Source organism: Leucopleurus acutus, assembly GCF_964270905.1.
Source record: "Leucopleurus acutus genome assembly, chromosome: 10".
NCBI classification, from domain to species: Eukaryota; Metazoa; Chordata; class Mammalia; order Artiodactyla; family Delphinidae; genus Leucopleurus; species Leucopleurus acutus.
In genome coordinates this window covers 72631835-72650403 of record NC_139153.1, presented here as the reverse complement: position 1 = coordinate 72650403, position 18569 = coordinate 72631835, and the positions used below count along the sequence as shown (strand labels likewise).

At 39.4% G+C, this 18569-nt stretch overlaps 1 protein-coding gene across 4 annotated transcripts in view; it reads right to left on the bottom strand.

Moving 5' to 3' along the window:
- The window catches only part of UBR2 (ubiquitin protein ligase E3 component n-recognin 2), a 114500-nt gene extending 96516 nt beyond the window's left edge, over nt 1-17984 (bottom strand). For all 4 annotated transcript variants that reach the window (XM_082847299.1, XM_082847301.1, XM_082847298.1 and 1 more), the window contains exons 1-2: nt 17596-17984; nt 8033-8292 (exon numbers count right to left, since the gene is read on the bottom strand). In XM_082847299.1, coding sequence (XP_082703425.1) covers nt 8033-8292; nt 17596-17673 — 338 coding nt within the window. In that variant the 5' untranslated portion in view covers nt 17674-17984. The remainder of the gene's footprint in view (nt 1-8032; nt 8293-17595) is intronic.
- Nucleotides 17985-18569: the final 585 nt, after the last annotated feature.

The following is an 18569-nucleotide window of genomic DNA, read 5'->3' as shown; positions in this document are numbered from 1 at the left end:
TATGATTTCATTTTGATGAAGTTCTAGAATGGACAAAACTAATCTAAGGTGAAAATATCAGAATAGTGGTTACCTAAGGGCTGGAGCTGTTAACAAGGAAATCTCTAGTTAGATGAAAATGTTCTCTATCTTGGGAGGATGTGAGTTACATGAGGTTAACTATTGTCAAAAATGTACAATTAAGATTTGTGCCTTTTGAAATATATAAATTTTCCCCTAAAAAATAAAGAACTCAAATAGGGTATCAATAGGAAAATTTTGTTGATATAAATCCAAGTCTCCTTACCCAAAAGGATTACCAGTAATCTATTCATACCTCTATTATTTCCTAACATCTGGACAAAGGCATATGTGTAAAGTTGATATACCCCACATACTCCTATGTTCGATCTTGCACGAAACTGGTGCATAAAAAATAAATAAATAAAAATGATCAGAAATATCCAAACCAAGAATACAAGATTCATTTTAGACAACCACAGGAATCCAACCTATCTAGGAGATACCAACTTCCCACTCCCTGTTATTTTCCTAGGTTGGAGACAGCAAGGTAGACAAGGGAAATTCCAATATATTGAAGGCCACAGTGATAATATACAGCATTGAAATTTTATTTCTAGGTATCTCCCTTGGAAAATACTGAAATGGGTATAAAAAGAGAAGTATACAAATAGGTACACAATGTCCTCTGTGGTGCAGTTTGCTACAGAAAAAAAAAAATCCTAAAATATACCGATTTCTAATTTCATTAATAAACAGGGCAATCAAATAAATCATGGCCTGTCCTTACTATGGAAACACAGCAGTTAAAAGAATGATGTAGATTTATATATACTGACTGGGAAAGATCTCTAAGACAAATTGTTTCATGAAAAAAAGACACATTTACAATACATACAGTATAATTTCATTCATGTGTCACATCCATAATTAGAGGTAACCAATATTTTTTAAACTAACACAGCATTCATTTCAATCTCTGGACCATTCATGTTAAAAAGAAACAGTCTTAGGAACTTCCCTGGTGGCGCAGTGGTTAAGAATCCACCCGCCAATGCAGGGGACATGGGTTCGAGCCCTGGTCCGGGAAGATCCCACATGCCACAGAGCAGCTAAGCCTGTGTGCCACAACTGAGCCTGCGCTCTAGAGCCGCGAGCCACAACTACTGAGCCCGCATGCTGCAACTACTGAAGCCCGCGCACCTAGAGCCTGTGCTCTGCAACGAGAAGCCACCTCAATGAGAAGCCCGTGCACCACAACGAAGAGTAGCCCCTGCTCGCCGCAACTAGAGAAAGCCCGCATGCAGCAATGAAGACCCAATGCAGCCAAAAAAAAAAAAACCAGTCTTAAAATAGAATTCTCCTAAAAAGAGATCAAGTGTTCAAGCTTTCTAAAAAGCAAGAAACTAACAAACAACTCTTCTTACTAGAAATAAGTGGTTCTTCCATATTAGAGCTTTATATTTCCAAACAGAAAAGGAATGAAACCATCTCTATCCCTCTGCTTAAGATATTTATTACTCATGGCTCAGTAATGTATTTTAAGACTGAGTATTGCGCTTAAAAAATCTTACATACAAAAATTCCTTATAGGGCTTCCCTGGTGGCGCAGTGGTTGAGAGTTCGCCTGCCGATGCAGGGGACACAGGTTCGTGTCCCGGTCCGGGACGATCCCACATGCCGTGGAGCGGCTGGGCCCGTGAGCCATGGGCGTCCGGAGCCTGTGCTCCGCAATGGGAGAGGCCACAACAGTGAGAGGCCCGCGTACTGGGAAAAAAAAAAAAAAAAAAAAAGAAAAAGAAAAATCCTTATAGTTCCCCAAGTGCTTTTATACACATTATCTCATTTTATCCTAACAACTCTGTGAGGGAGGAAAAATAACCCCCAAACCCTGAAGATCACTGAAAACACTTCTAATGTTCATCCACTTCCAAGTTTGCATCTCTTCCAGACATAGGAGAATTACACTTCCCTGCCCTGTTTTGCAGTTGGACAGAGGCCTTCTAACTAGTTCTAGCTAAAGGGATGTAGGCATGGTCATCATTTCTGAGCCAGAGCAATTTATCTGCTGTGCAAGACCCTCCTCTTCCCTTGCTGTGGTGAACCCTAAAAACATTAAGTTTATGGAGATGTTACATGGTATGAAGTAACTACCTAGAGTAGAACCCTCCACTCATCACCCCCACTGATCTGAATTGGTCACACAGTCTGAATAATAAATGTATTTTGGATATTTAAAGTCTCTGAGATTGTAGGGTTGTTTGTTATTTTTAGCATAACCTTATCCATCATTATTGACAGAATTGGAGTTAAAAAAAGTTAAACAAGCAAAACTGTTTAATAAAGTTTATAATAAAGCATCATAAAATACTATCTGGAAACATATGCTAAGAATATTCCTAACTGGTGGCAGCATAACTCCCAACCCCAAATCTATCTGGTAATCTATAACATTCATGCAGTAAGTTTTTAAATGTTAAAAAAGAATGTTTTTAATTTAACTATACAACAAAAACAATGGAACTAAATCTAGCTTAATTTAAGTTAAAATGTAAACCATACACCAAAGTATGATTTCATATTTTACTAGTATTTTATTTTTCTTAATGGTTATGAGATGTCAAAATATACATAGCTATGATCAACATCAACACTAAGATGATTGCCCCTAATAACAATCACCTCACAGGGTGATAAAGACGCAGACATAGAGAATGGACTTGAGGACGTGGGGAGAGGCAAGGGTAAGCTGGGACGAAGTGAGAGAGTGGCATGGACATATATACACTACCAAATGTAAAACAGATAGCTAGTGGGAAGCAGCTGCATAGCACAGGGAGATCAGCTCAGTGCTTTGTGACCACCTAGAGGGGTGGGATAGGGAGGGTGGGAGGGAGAGGCAAGACGGAGGAGATATGGGGATATATGTATATGTATAGCTGATTCACTTTTTTTATAAAGCAGAAACTAACACCATTGTAAAGCAATTATACTCCAATAAAGATGTTAAAAAAAACACAAAAAAACCCCACCTCTATTTACAAAGAAATAACAAGTGACAGGTTTGATTACATTTTTCCTAATAGAGAACTAAGTACAGACAAATATAAACATTAGCCCACTGCCTGAAAACACAGCTTTTTCTGACATCACAGAGGCTTCAGAGAGATAATTTGGGACCTACACAATTTTAGAAACAATGAACAAATAACAGAAAAATTAACCTAATTCCCTTCACAGACTCCTTTTCTAAGTACTAAACATAAAAGACTCCTGAATATCATTTTTTCTGGCTAAAGAAGACCTCCACCCTATAGACGTAAGTCACCTTTATCCTGAAGGGTCTAGTTTACAAACTCTCCCAGAATTCCAACAACCATATTTCATCTTTCCAAGTAATAGACTCCATTGTCATTTTATCAGGGTCCTGGGTTTCACGGGAACACCTACTTTTAACATAAGACATTCATCCTCAGGACCCCAGCATGGCCATTTACTAAGAGTTTACTATGTACCAAGTACTGTGGAAAGCACTACACAAAGGACCTCATTTACCTTCTCAACAACTGTGTGATAAAGAATTTGGCTGACCTTTGTCTAGGGTTCCTAGGAGGTAACCTGTAAATCCTCGAAATTTCCCATGTGATAGCAGTGTCTTTGCTAGTCATGCTCCCACCCATCCCCCACATATCTGAAAGTTTATACTAATGAGATAACTTAGAGTGGAGGTTGGCCACATCAGAAAAATCAACCACGTAATTAAAGGGCTGGGGTTTTCAGGCACATAATATTAGCCCCACCTCTGGGAAGGGAAGTGGAGCTGGATATTGAGTCATGTGGGCAATGATTCAATTAATCATGCCTATATAATGAAACCCAATAAAAACTCTGGACACCTAAGCTTGGGTGAGCTTCCCTGGTTGGCAATACTCTGTGTGTTGTCAAGAATTAATGTGCCAGGAGGATAATAACATGTCACTGAGAACAACAAAAACTTAGCACTTGCAAATCTTGCCCTTTGGCTGGTTCTGATTTGTGTCTTTTTGCTATGATAAAACTTTAATCATAAGTGCAGCATTTTCCTGAGTTGTGAGTTGTTCTAGTGAATTATGCAACCTCAAGTAGTCTATGGAGATGCCTGAAATTTGTAGCCATCTGATGAGAACTGAGGATGGCTCTGGGGTTCCCCAAACTTGCAGCTGTATTTTAGACAGTCTTGTGGAAGTCTGGGCCCTTAACCTGGAGTCGGCCAACTTCAAGCCACAATAAAGTTTAGAAATATCCTCTAAGAGTCTGGTTCAAACTTGAGTCCTAGTAGGGCCATCATATATTATATCCCTCTCCCCCATTCCAGGCTACTTGTCTGTCCAAGTGCAGGTCCCCAGATACTGCTTTCTTTCTTCAGTAGTTCAGGGAATTGGCCAATCTGCCTCTTCTTTCTGGCTGCCACAGCCTATCCTCTGCTCCCTGGTTTCTTCCCCTCACAAGGCTGGCTGAAAGACATTCTCCAATCTCTTCCATCATAACTATAGCAGTTTCTGTTGTTTGTTTTCCACTCTGCCTTTCCTCCTCCAACTAGCGTATTATATCTCCTTTTCATCTGTAAGTTTTTGCTACTGGCTGTTAAAAGGAAATAAATGCATGCATCCTTCCACCCCAAAATTCTACTTCTAGGAATGTATCCTGTGTATATACTTCTACACGTGCACAAAGACACAAAGTATAATAATGCAGTATTATTTATAGTCCCAGAAACAACCTAAATGTCTACTAATAGAAGACAAGTAGGTAAAGAACAGAACATCCATACAAGAGAATAATAAACATTAAAAAGATAAGACAAAGTCAGCTCTCTCTATATATGTTATTTAACAATGTGACGGACAAATTTTAAATGAAATAAGCAAGATGAAAACAGTTTATGTGGTATGCTAGCATTTATTGAAAAAAGTATAAATGTTTGGATCTAGATATTCATATGATATCTAGATGAATACCCAAGAAAGTAGTAACAGTGGTCACCTCTGGATAAGGGAACAGGGAAATTAAGGGATGAGTGGGAGAGGGTACCTTTCATGGCATATACTTTTGTACCTCTTGAGAGACATAACAAAATACATGTTTTGCCTATTATATTAGTTTTTCAAGTCAATTTTTAAAAAGCAGTGGCCAATGCTGTTCTTGGTGTTGTCTATCCTTAAAAAATATATCCTTGTGACCCTTTAGATGATGTCATGAAAATGAAAATTCTCTTCTCAAACCATGAGGCAATCCCCTTACCCAAGGTGCCTTCCTTTTCATTAATTCTTTACATCCTCTAAATATACAGTTAGAGTCCCAGGACAGGTATGAATGGATTAACCTATACCTCCATGCTCTAGTGAAATGATTTTATATCTCAAAGAAACTCCAGACTGACACATCCAAGTCCAAACTCCACCATGCACATACAGGAAAACTCTGCTGAGATCATCCCTGACTTGGTTTCATCCACAAATCCTTTAGGCACACTTAATCTTCAAGTACAGGCAAACAGCTTTTCAGTGCACCACTTTCACTGAGGGAATAGATATACTCCTCCTCCCGTCATCCCACCTCCACTCCTCCAAACTCCCAAAAGCCTATTCCATGAACACTGTTGAAAACACAATTCTTCCTACTTCTTCTAGTAATGGAAGCTCTCAGAACTCTGTCAATTTAATCAAGGCCTTCCTACAAAGCATTCAAATCTGCACCCAACCTGTTCTCCCCTGGGATGGACCCCACACATAGACACATATGACATCAGCAGAGAAGGGAGTTAAAATATGCAAAGGAAGAAAACAAGAAAGAATCCTGTGGTGTTGGACTGGAACTAGAGAGACCTACAGATACATAGATCCACTGACAGGGCCTGGGATTAGTGACATACCAATGGCAACAGGCACACTTAGTATCTTATTTCTGAACATTAATCTCTACTAAAAAAGAACTAGGCTCCTTAGAGAAATGGTTCATTTCAGGGCTGCGGTAGGGAAAAGCCCAAGATGTGTCCAAAATATCTTGTGTCAGAAAGAAAAAGGAAGTGCTCAAAGAATGATGGGGACATGAAAAACAACAAAGACATCTTGAAGGGTCTCCCACTGGTCAAATCTAGAACAATTTTGACCACAAGAATAATGGAGCTCCATGAACATATACTGATATAAATAAATTAAAAAACTGAACATTGATAAGAAACAGGATATTTAATAGTCTCAAAGTATCTCCCCACCAAATACTTACTGATTAAAGAGGGAAAAAGAGTAACTTTACAGTGGAGAAGCCTTGCAGAAATCCCCTTAATCAAGCGATCAAACTTAAAGAGTTATTGAACCAAATCAAAATCATATGCTACTAGATAGGATACAATGAGAACACGTGATTTCTGCAATATTTCTGTGAAAGAGGCAACCTGACTCTAATCATGAAGAGTATCAGACAAACCCAAATTGATGTACATTTACAAAATAAATGGCCTGTAATCTTCAAAATGTCAAGATCATGAAAGTCAAAGAAAAACCGAGGCAACATTCCAGATTGAAGATTAAAAGACATGACATACAAATGCCTTCTTTGGAACTGGATCTTTTTGCTACAAAGGATGGTACTACAACAATTGGATCTCAGTTTTCTCATCTGTAGATCATGGGGCTGAACTAGATCTACTGCTCCAAACACCAATAAAGGACTCAAAGAGGTTTCTGTATAGACAAAAAACTAGATCTAACAGCCTTTCAGTATATAAAAAGATCTCTATCGGTATTCTAACCATGCTGATAAAGAAAGATTACCATAGACACCCGGAGGTCTTAACCAAAATTAAGCTTATTAAATTTAAGTTGTAAGGGAAAAAGTCTTAAGAAAAAAAATGACTCTATCAATAGTATATCCAAACAATGGAATATTACCTAGCTATATCAGCTGATATGGACAGATGTCAATGTCAAGATTTTGTTAAATAGAGAAAGGAAAATTTAGCCCAGTATAGCTAACATATTCCCTTTTCTATGTATGTCTGCGTATGTGTATGTTTAAGATAGCCCCATATGTGGGCATGTACATGCATAGAAAATTTCTGGAAGGACATATAAAAGTATGTTAACAATGATTAGTTCTGAGAAACAGGAATAGATAGTCATAAAGGGAGACAGAGTACTTTCCTCTCCATCTTCTACCCTTGTATACTTAATTCTCAACAAGAAATCAAAAAAAAAAAAAAAAAAAAAAAAAAACCTCAGCCTAGTAGCAGTAAGTACATATAGCACCCACATCATGATTTCTAACTAACATTCCCAACTAAAAGGAAATTCCCTGCATAAATGGCTGATTCTACATACGGGTCAGAGTAAGTACAAAGTGAGGTGTGGACATCTTATGCCAGAAAGCAGAGGCACTCAAAAACTAATAAAGGCATGTGAAAAGGGCAAAGAAGCTAGTGTAACGGGGCTCTCAAAGGTCAAATGTAGGATAATTCGAACATCAAAAAGAATCACTGTAACCATCAAGAAAAGCAAGGAAGTGGGCTTCCCTGGTGGCGCAGTGGTTGAGAGTCCACCTGTCGATGCAGGGGACGCGGGTTCGTTTCCCGGTCCGGGAGGATCCCACATGCCGCGGAGCGGCTGGGCCTGTGAGCCATGGCCGCTGAGCCTGTGCGTCCAGAGCCTGTGCTCCGCAACGGGAGAGACCACAACAGTGAGAGGCCCGTGTGGAAAAAAAAAAAGCAAGGAAGTGATTATTACAAGAGTCAAGGTAGGAGCTAATTATGGGGGAGGAATAAAGTACACAATGGGTTTCTGGAATGCTGGTGATGTTCTATATCTTGACCTGGAAAATAATTATATAATGTTTGTTTATAATAATTTATTAAGACACATATATTTGTTGTGGAAACTAACACACATATATACATATATAATACTGATATTTCATAATTTGAAAACAAAAATGTAAGGTTTCAGGAATAAAAAAGTCAAGTAAAAACAAGGAAAGAAAGAAAATGACAATATCTTACCTGCAAGAGTATGTAGGTTCTCCCACTTTAAAAACACGACCACAAAGATGAGAAGGTTTGTTTGTTTGTTCAAGTTTTGAAAATCCCAACTCAGGATCTTCACCACAAAGGTACCATTCCATTGGTCCCAACAAAACTTGGTGTGCCAACATGTCTTCTTTCTGTGGAAAAGGGTTGGGACCCCTGCAGTAGATTTTGGGTACATAGTGAGCCAAATGCTGGTTCACTTCTCTAGTGAGGTCAGTTGCTTGCAGCCATTTCTTTAAAAAAGAAAAAAGAAAAAATAGTTTTAAACAAGGTCAATAAACTGCTAATTTGAATAAACATACTCTATTTTCTTTTAGGTGCAAAAATAATGAGTTTTATAAATTATTTTATTGACATTCATCACTGCATGTCTTCTTTCCAAAAAAGGATAAAACTCAATTTAGAATTTTACTAAAATGCCCAATATTTTAAAATTCAACTTAAAGTGAAAGTAAAGTGGAACGAGCCCATCTCCTCAAAATGACTCTTGAAGCAACCTTCTGTAGGCAATACAGGAAAATGACCACAACATATCATCTTATAAGACACTAGCCATTGAGCCCATCTGACTTCCTTTCTAATTTCTAATGCTTTGCTCAAATGATATTCTGATTGTGATCTGGATTCTCCTGTCGGTTTGCTGACAGGAAGAGCATACAGTGAACATGAACAGCCAATACACTAATTCTATTTCTCAATGATTATAAAGGACACGCCAGTCTCTTATGAATGTCAGTCCATAAGAGAGTTTGTTCTATCGATTATATCTTTATTCCCTGATCAACCTCTCTATAAGCCCTTTCTGTTTTGCCCTCCCTGTTAAAAACATTTTAAAAAGTCACTTTCCCCTGTCCCCAAACTTTCATGTCCTACTACCTGTGATAATTATACTTAGATATCTAATAGATACTGTGATATTATGATAAGAAAAACATATTTGGTCTTCTCATTCCTAGCACAGAGCTCTTAAAAATCTTCCAATTTCCTAAGTGAAGTGAGATAAAAGTGAAAGGAATGTCTTTTGCTATTCATAACAAGCCCCCTTCAATCAGGCCTGAGTTGATATTACTAAGGTGAGTTTTGGAAAGCCCCTAAAGATGGGAAGCTAGTTGCCAGGGGAACTAGCCACATGATTAGTAGGGTGGAACTTACAGTCTCCACCCCAACCAACTTCAGGGAAGGGAGAGGTGCTGGAGGTGGAGTTAAGCACTAATGACCAATCATTTGATCATCATGCCTATGGAGGCACAAAGCCTCCATAAAAATCCAAAAATGTCGGGGTTCAGAGATCTCCTTGGTTGATGAACAAACAGAGGTGCTGGCATGCCCAGAGAGGGCATGGAAGCTCCACACCCCTTCCCACATACCTTGCTCTATTCCATCTGGCTGTTCCTGAGTTGTATCATTTTATAATAAACAAGTAATCTAGTAAATAAACTGTTTCCCTGAGTTTTGTGAGCCATTCTAGAAAATTATCGAACCCAAAGAGGGGGTCATGGGAATCCCCTAATTTGCAACATAAGTTGTGGGTAACCTGAGGACCCACTGCTTGTGATTGGCATCTGCAGTAGTGAAGCGGGGCAGCCTTGTGGGACTGAGCCCTTAATCTGTGGGATCTGATGCTAACTGCAGGTGTACAGTGTCAGAACTGACTGAGTTGTAGGACACCCAACTGGTGTCTGCTGAGAACGAGAGAATTGCCTGGTGTGGGAAACCACCACCACCCCCCCCCACACACACACGTTTGGCGGCCGGAAGTATTGATGTGAGAATAAAAAGAAAAGGAAGAAACAGTTTTTCCTTTCAGACACCAACTCAATATGTCCAAAATTGAACTCATGATCTCCCACACCACAAAAAACACCCTGCTATTTTCTCCATTTCTCTATTTCAGACACCAGCATCTACCCAGGTATCCAAATCAGAAAAACTCAGAAATCTTTTTTCCTCACCCCAACATCCAATTAGTCATCATGTCTTGTCTATTAGGCCTCCTAAGTATCTGTTGAATCCATCCATTTCTTTCTCTCCATCTCCGGTGGCACTACTTCCACTACCCTAGTCCAAACTCCCCACTCCTGTCTTTTGCAAGGATTAATGCAACTGTGTCCTAACTAGTAATCCCCACTAGTCTGGTCCCTCTACAGTTCATTTTTCCAACCTCACTACCAGAGTGTTTCTTGCAAAATGCCAGTCTGATCATGTCATTCAGCTTCCCCTTCTATTTAGGATCAAATCAAGTCCACTGACATGGTTTACAACAGCGGTCCCCAAACGTTTTGGCACCATGGACTGGTTTAATGGAAGACAATTTTTCCACAGACGGCGGGTGGGGGGGTGGTTCAGACGGTAATGCTAGCGATGGGGAGCGGCAGATGAAGCTTCGCTGGCTCGCCTGCTGCTCACCTCCTGCTGTGCAGCCCAGCTCCTGACAAGCTATGGACCACTACCGGTCCTCAGCCCGGGGGGTTGAGGACCCCTGGTTTACAAGGTCCTTTGCCTTGTATCATACTTTCCAGTTTCCTCCTCCTGATCAGTATTGCTCCTCTCTCTCTGCTTTACAGGGCTGTTATCTACTCATTCTTCAGATCTCAGTTTATGTTTCACTTTCTCTAAGACGTCTTCTTAGCCTCTTCCTCACCCCCATCTCCTGTTCCCCTACCCCCCATGTCTAAAACAGAACCAAGCCCCAGTGGGCAGTTAGTAAAATCCGTTAACTGAATGACTATAAATATGTATATACTACTCACTGTCACTTAACATTGACATTACAGAAAGATGTTTGGCTTTAATGGAACGTGGCTTCAATGGACACAGAAATAAAGCAGATCCAGGCCTGCAGGTTCTTAAAAACCAAACCAAATAAGCCCTATATAGGCATCCTTCAAATCACCTCCTTTCTTTTCCCTTTCTATTTCCTTAAGTCCTAAGGCTTCCTGCTTCCCATGCCAATTCCATCTGTGTTTATTTGTCCTCCAAATAAACATAATTTATTTAGTTACAAATTATGTCATTAAGACCTGCTCATTTTGGCTCTAAACCAAGTGAAAATTTGAAATCAGAAAATAAGAAACAACTCACTTCTACAAAAATGCAGTTAACTGTTAACTCATTAGTCCAATGTTTACCTATAGATTACAACCTAAATTTCAAATTACATCCTTGTTAAAAAAGAGTTTATTAAGATTGGGATTGACACATATACACTATTGATAGTATGTATAAAACAGACAACTAATGAGAACATACTGTATAGCACAGGGAACTCTACTTAATGCACTGTGTTGACCTAAATGGGAAGGAAATCCAAAAAAGAGGGGATATATGTATATATATAGCTGATTCATTTTGCTGTACAGGAGAAACTAACACAACATTGTAAAGCAGCTATACTCCAAAAAAAATTAATTAAAAAAAAAAGTTTACGTTTATGTGATGTCTAACACTGTTAAGACAAGAGTATAAGGTCTTCTTTTTAACTGTTACTTGCACAATCTTCAGCTCACTTCCTTCCTCTGAAAAAATAACATATATAGAGAGATTTTACATATTCATGAGGTGATATATACTACCTTTCTAGTCAATTTCACATTTTAGAGAACTTTTCCTAAAAATGTAAAAATCTCTTCATAAGTTAAGGGGCTGGATGGAAACTTGTAACAGTGAAAAACTTTTCACCCCGAAAGTGAAACAATCCTTTCTAAATGTTACTAATTTTGCTGTGTTTGCTTTATGCAAGTAGGAAAGAGACTAAATTACTCTTAAAACAGTACTTCTGGTGAGACAATCCCATAGGTTTAAAGATTGTTCAAGAGATGTCTAACACTGTAAGACAAGAGTATAAGGTCTTACAAGGAGAAATGGAGAAGTGGCTCCAAATCAAAATTATACACACACACACACATTAAGTTCAGTAATTATAAAACAAACGAGAAAAAAAAAAAAAGATAGTCAATAGTAAAAGACAGAGTCAACCAAAAAGCAAACAAAAATCTAATTCTTTGAGCTAAAAAACATGTTTTTGGCCACATCAAAGGGGTTTTCATCCACTGTCAGCAAACCCTAATTCAAAATATGAATGCAGTCAAATTATCCTAAGCAATTTATTGTTTATGGATGAAAAATTAAGCATTCAGATTCAAGAATTCACCTCCACAATCCTAGAAAACTATGCTTCAATTTTAATTTACAACACATTTAAAGGTTTTATTTTAACAGCAATTTTTTGTTTTATATTTTATGTTCCCATTTCTCTTAAAATTTCACTTTTGCAGAATTTTAATCCAGGGAGGATAAAGGGTGATGCTTTCTAAAAGAAATTATGTTGTCTTGTGGCTCTAACAACACTGATGGGTCAAATCTATTCATAGATTTCTTAAACAAAAAATTCAGAAACTAATATCAGCTTCTGGTTAAGAAAAAAAAATCAGCTGCCTTATACAAAATATATCATTAGTAAAACAAGCATTTTACTCTGAATATCTTTTATTATATATTATTATAAATTATTAACAAGACACAAAAGTCTGTTTCAAGAAAGGCAGGCATATGCTCCATTTAAAACCACCTCACAGGACTTCCCTGGTGGTACAGTGGTTAAGAATCCGCCTGCCAATGCAGGGGACACGGGCTCAAGCCCTGGTCTGGGAAGATCCCACGTGCCACAGAGCACATAGAGTGCACCACAGCTAACGAGCCTGCGCTCTAGAGCCCGTGAACCACAACTACTGAGCCCGTGTGCCACAACTACTGAAGCCCACACGTCTAGAGCCCATGCTCTGCAAAAAGAGAAGCCACCGCAATGAGAAGCCCACACACCACAACGAAGAGTAGACCCCGCTCACCACCAACTAGAGAAAGCCCACTCGCAAAACAAAACAAACAAAATCAAACAAAAAACCACCTGATTTGGGATTTTAACTTTATTAAATTTAAACACTTAATATATAAAGCAAGACACCTTTACATGAAAAAATCTATACCAGAAATATAGAATTAGTGGTTAGCGACACTATAGATTAAAAAAAAAAAGTTGTGAAGAGAAAATTTCTGGCTGCCAGAAAATTTCTGGCTGCCTTTAAGAATAATGGTTCACATATTTCTCAAAAGAAAGAAAACCTATAGCTTTTCATATCAGATCTCAGTAATATAAGCTAACTGTAACTGTTTCTTCAACATGAAGAATTATTGATATTTCTAATTTGGTTGCATGTTAATCTGTCCTTATTTCAGACACTTGTGGCTGTCACACTAATGTGCACACCAGAGTAATAAGCACTATCTTATTAGAAGTCCTCAATAACGGAAGTAGAGAAACTGTCAACTCATTCCACTAAAGTAAACATGTTATGACAATGTTTGCAGGAGCTCGCCTTTTTTTGAAAGCTAATTTCAGCCTTGGGATAGAGAGCAAGTACAATAAACACAAAAATCAAAGAATCCCTAGGGGTTAGCCTTTTATCACAGTATCTAATAATTCTATGCCAAATTAAAATTGTACTCTATTTAAGCACATTTGATTTTGCTTTCGAACAAGGATAACCAACATGTAAGTTAACTACAAAACAACAATCTAAAACAACAATTGCTAGGGCCAAAATGGAGCTTTCGGGACTATACTAAGAAAAAATTAGAACTAAGAAAAATTTAAAACAAATCATATTAAGAGTTCTAGAAATGAAGTAAAAACATTCACAAATCAAAATAATACAGAAACTCAGTAATAAAAAACAAGAGAATCTAATTTAAAAATAGGCAAAAAACAGAAGACAAAATGAAAAAATAGGCAAAAGATCTGAATTGACACTTCCAAAGAAGATATACAAATAGCCAATAAGCTTATGAAAAGATGTTCAACATCATGAGTCACGAGGGAAATACTGATACAAATCAAAACTACAAGGAGATGCCACTTTACACCTAACAGAATGGCTATAATCAAAAAGACAGACAATTAACTAGTGCTGGCAAGGATGTGAAAAAAGCCACTGAAAACTTCACATCTGCTAGTGGGAAGGTAAAATGATGCAGCCATTTTAGTCTAGCAATTCCTGACCCAGTAATTCTACTCCTGGGTATATGCCCAAGAGAAATGAAAACATATGTCCCCATAAAAAATTGTACAGAAATGTTCACCATAGCACAATTCATAATATCCACAAAGTAGAAATAACCCAAACATCCATCAACGGATGAATGGATAAATAAAATATGGTATATCCACGTAATGGACTATCATTTGGCAGTAAAAAGGAATGAAGTATTGATGATACATGCTGCAACATGGATGAACCTTAAAAACTTATGCTAAGTGAAAGAAGCCAGTCACAAAAGACAACATATTACATGATTCTGTTTACATGAAATTTCCAGAATAGACAAATCTGTGGAGACAAAGAAATAGGTCAGCAGTGGGCCTAGAGTTTGGGAGGTTAGGAGAAAATGGGGAGTGTATAGCTAATGGATATAGGATTTCTTTTTTGCAGTGATGAAAATGTACTAAAATTGATTGTGGTGAGGGCTGCACAACTCTGCATATACTAAAAACCACTGACTTGAATTGTGAGATACGTGAATTTTATATAAAACTGTTGAAAATTTTAAGGCAAAAAGTAACCAATATAGGTATAATACTCTACATAAGACTTCTATAATGAATATGTATTTCTTTCAGATTTGGGGAAAAACAATATATGTACCTCTTAAATCATAATCATCCACTGGAACATATAATCAAATCTGTGGAGCATGAAATGTAGATAGAGTCAAGAAGTGTTGGGGAAGTCATACTTGTAGAATCAACTCTATCAAGGAAAAGAAAAAACTACAACAGAGGGCCGCTTTAATATCCTAAACTTAAAATTATTGAAGTGAGTACTTAAATACTTTTATTTGTGAGGCATTCTAGTAAGAATAGATGGGATCACAAAAAGTCCTTCCTCCTCATAATACAAATAAGAAAAGCAAGTGTGTAAATAAATTGTGCAAAAAATGCCACTAGTCATTATTAAGTAACTTTAGATGGATGTGATCCCAACAAATTATCAGCAACAGAGGTCTAAAGGCTGTTAATAACTGCTTTGCTTGTTTACCCTCTCTAAAATTTATTTTTACTGGAGAAAACTTTATTAATTCATTTTAATTAAAAAATATATATTTATTTATTTTTTTGGCTGTTTTGGGTCTTAGTTGCGGTAGACGGGATCTTTGTTGCGGTAGACGGGATCTTTGTTGCAGCATGCAGGATATTTAGTTGCAGCATGAGAACTCTTAGTTGCAGCATGTGGGATCTACTTCCCTGACTAGGGATTGAAACTGGGCCACCTGCATTGGGAACGCTGAGTCTTAATCACTGGACCACCAGGGAAGTCCCCCAATTAATTTTAATTTGTGGTAAATGGCTGGGCTGGGGCCTAAGCTGAAAGAACAGTAAAGTGTTATGCTGTTTTAATCAAATACAAACAATAAACTCCTCACAAAGTAAGGGCAAATTATATTGCTACAAGAATCTTGTATTTTAATATTAGATGAACGCTTCTTTAAGAAATTTTGTTGGCCTTCAGGCTAAATTTTTTTTTAATCATATTTTTCAGAAAGTCATTTAAAAGTAAACAGAGCAAAGGGACTTCCCTGGTGGTCCAGCGCTTTAAGACTCCGTGCTCCCAATGCAGGGGGCCTGGGTTTGATCCTTGGTCAGGGAATTAGATCAAGCATGCCGCAACTAAAGACCTAGCGCAGCCTAATAAATAAATAAATAATTTTAAAAAGAAGAGTAAACAGAGCAAAACTAAAATGTAGCTCAGACTGTGAACTTCACAAACTCGAATTAAGTCCAAATTTATAAGTTTTGACTGCATTTTCCTTAATTTCCCCCACTACATCTGAGAATTTCACTACACAAGGACTAGGAGCATTGCTCTCTAGCACCAGTTTTATAACTAGTTTCCTCAGGAACCTCAACAAACTGGAGAAGCTCTAATCACTTGATAGCTTGCACTTTTATTTGTTTATTTTAATTTTTATTCTATATTGGAGTATAGTCCATTAACAATGTTGTGTTAGTTTCAGGTGTACGGCAGCTTGCACTTTTAGAATTGGAAAAACAGAGTACATAGCCTGTATCACTGGGTCAACAGACAAAATTTGGTGGGAGTAAAGAAAAATTTTTGAGGTAAATAACAGATTAGCTATCAATCTAGATATTGATAAGATCACATGGATAGGGAATGGCTGTCATTACCATTTTACTATTTACTTTGAACACTGCTTTCGTTTTCTTTTTCAACCTCTTGATAAATGAAAAGGCAGATGGGGAAAATCCTTGGGTTGCAATACTAAGCGGAAAGTAAATGAAAACAGAACTAGACTAAACAAGTTGGTTTAAAAACAAACAAACAAACAAAGATGCATCATTCAACAATGTATTTCTTTAAACTTTTCACCTCTACTCCTGACATTTATTTCCACTATGAGTTTAGTGTCTTCATCAATTCACCCAAAATAACTCCTCACTAACCAACAGCCCCACAGCGCCCCACTACAATTTTGCTCCTAACATTCAGATTGTTGACTTGTGCTCAAAGGTCACTCCCTTCCTATCAGCTTTTTAAATTGGAGGCCCTAGAGGTGGGGCCTCAGCTGTTTTGGCCCATTCAGAATCATTATGGACAATTTGTTCTAGGGGGTGTTCCCTGTCCTTGAGGAAAGATACCATCGAGTTTTATTAATTATTTTACAACTCTGCTCCTTATACAGCATATTCGTATTACAGTTTAAGTACAAGACTAGGTCTGCATGCTTTAAGTTTGGGGCGTAACTGCTCCCACTATGCTGTGACCAAACCTCACATTATTAGCTTCCATTTACTGAGAGGTGCTCTCTCAAAGTTATATAACGTTTGTTCTCCATCCAACTACCCCCAACTCCTAGACAAATTATTGTTTTAATCTCCCCGTCTCCACTACCACTTTCTCACACTCAGTTAACGTGTCAAGACACTACTTTCCGTACATTCATCAACGTTGTAGACTGACCAAACCGGTGCGAAAACGCACTGAAGAGGTAAAGAGGGTGAACAGTGTCGCTGGCATCCTTTGGTGCCTAGGGCGGTCCCAGAAACAAAATAAGGTAGCAGGTTTCAGAGGAGGAGGCAAATGAATCAGGAAGACAAAGTACCCAAAAAACCAGGAAGCGTCTTTCCCTCCCCTCTTCTAAGAGTTGACATAAAGGGCAAAGGCCCTGTGCTGGGGACTTACTGGGAGTGTGGGGGAAAGCAGAAATAATGGAAGAGCGAAAGGGTACGTGAGGGTGGCTGGTGCACCCAGCAGGGCTGCGGGCTACTCGTGGATAAAGAAGGAAGGAGAGGAGCAAGATCTGGGGCCTCCCCAGGCCGTTACCCACAAGGCGAGGCCGGCGGGGCCAGCGCGGTCGTCACCCCAAGTCAGGGCCCGGCCGCTCCGGGATTTCCAGTAATCTGTTCCTCCCCCGGGGCGCGGCCTGCGACGGCCGGACGTCCCCGCCTGGGTCCCGGCACTCACCCCCGCGGTCTCCTCAGCCGAACATTCCAGCAAACTCCGGTCTAGGCCCTGCACCTCGGGCTCCAGCTCCGACGCCATCTTCCCTCCTTCGCCTCCCCAGCGCTGGCGCCGCTACCGCCGCCCCGAGGGCCGCGGCCTCGCCACAGCCCCGGCGGCCGAGACCGCCACCGCTGCCCCGGGCGGTCGGTCCCGAGCCGCCCAGGCGGCCGCGGGTGGAAAAGACGGAGAGTAGCGTGAGGTGAGCCGGGCAGAAGGGACGGCGCGTCCTGCGCTTCCTCGCGGGCTCTGCGCCCAGAGTCAAGTCACTGCCTCGTCCCTGCCCCGTGGAAGGACACAGAGAACCCGGGCCTGGCACTCTTGCCCGCTTCTACCGCGTCCCGCTCCGGGAAAGGGGCAACAACACCCAAAAGGCGAAGCAGAGCACTCTGGGAACTGTAGTCGTCCTCCGCACGGCCAGGGAAAAGGTGGAGCCCTTACAAGGAGGCCCCAGGATGGCATTGTGGGAGTTGTAGTCCATCTCCTCCTAAGAGCCTTGGGCAAACGGCAGATAAGCGGGCGGGCGGGGCTTTCGTGCCCAGCAAGAATCATAGAATCATAGCGGCGAGAGGCGCCCACCAGGGAAGAGGCGAGAAGCGCGAGATCATGTGTGGTACTGAGTTTTATTCCCTTAACACCCTTTGTTCATTTTTGTATCCCCAGAGCTTAGAACAGTGCCTGGCACGTGGCAGAACTCGAGTACTTTTCAAAGCCTGGCATATGTACGAACTCAAATACTTGTCGAATGAACGAATTACGTTCTATCCCTATTGTTCTAAGGCCCTGTCATCCATCAACCCCTCATTCTTTAGACTGGTAACCGAGGTGTACATTTCTCAGGTTTTTAAAGGTTTTAAAACATGTTAAAATGGTGTTAAAGGAAACGTTTCCAAGTGATTTAGATATGACCGTTTATTAAAATTTATAACAAATCTTGC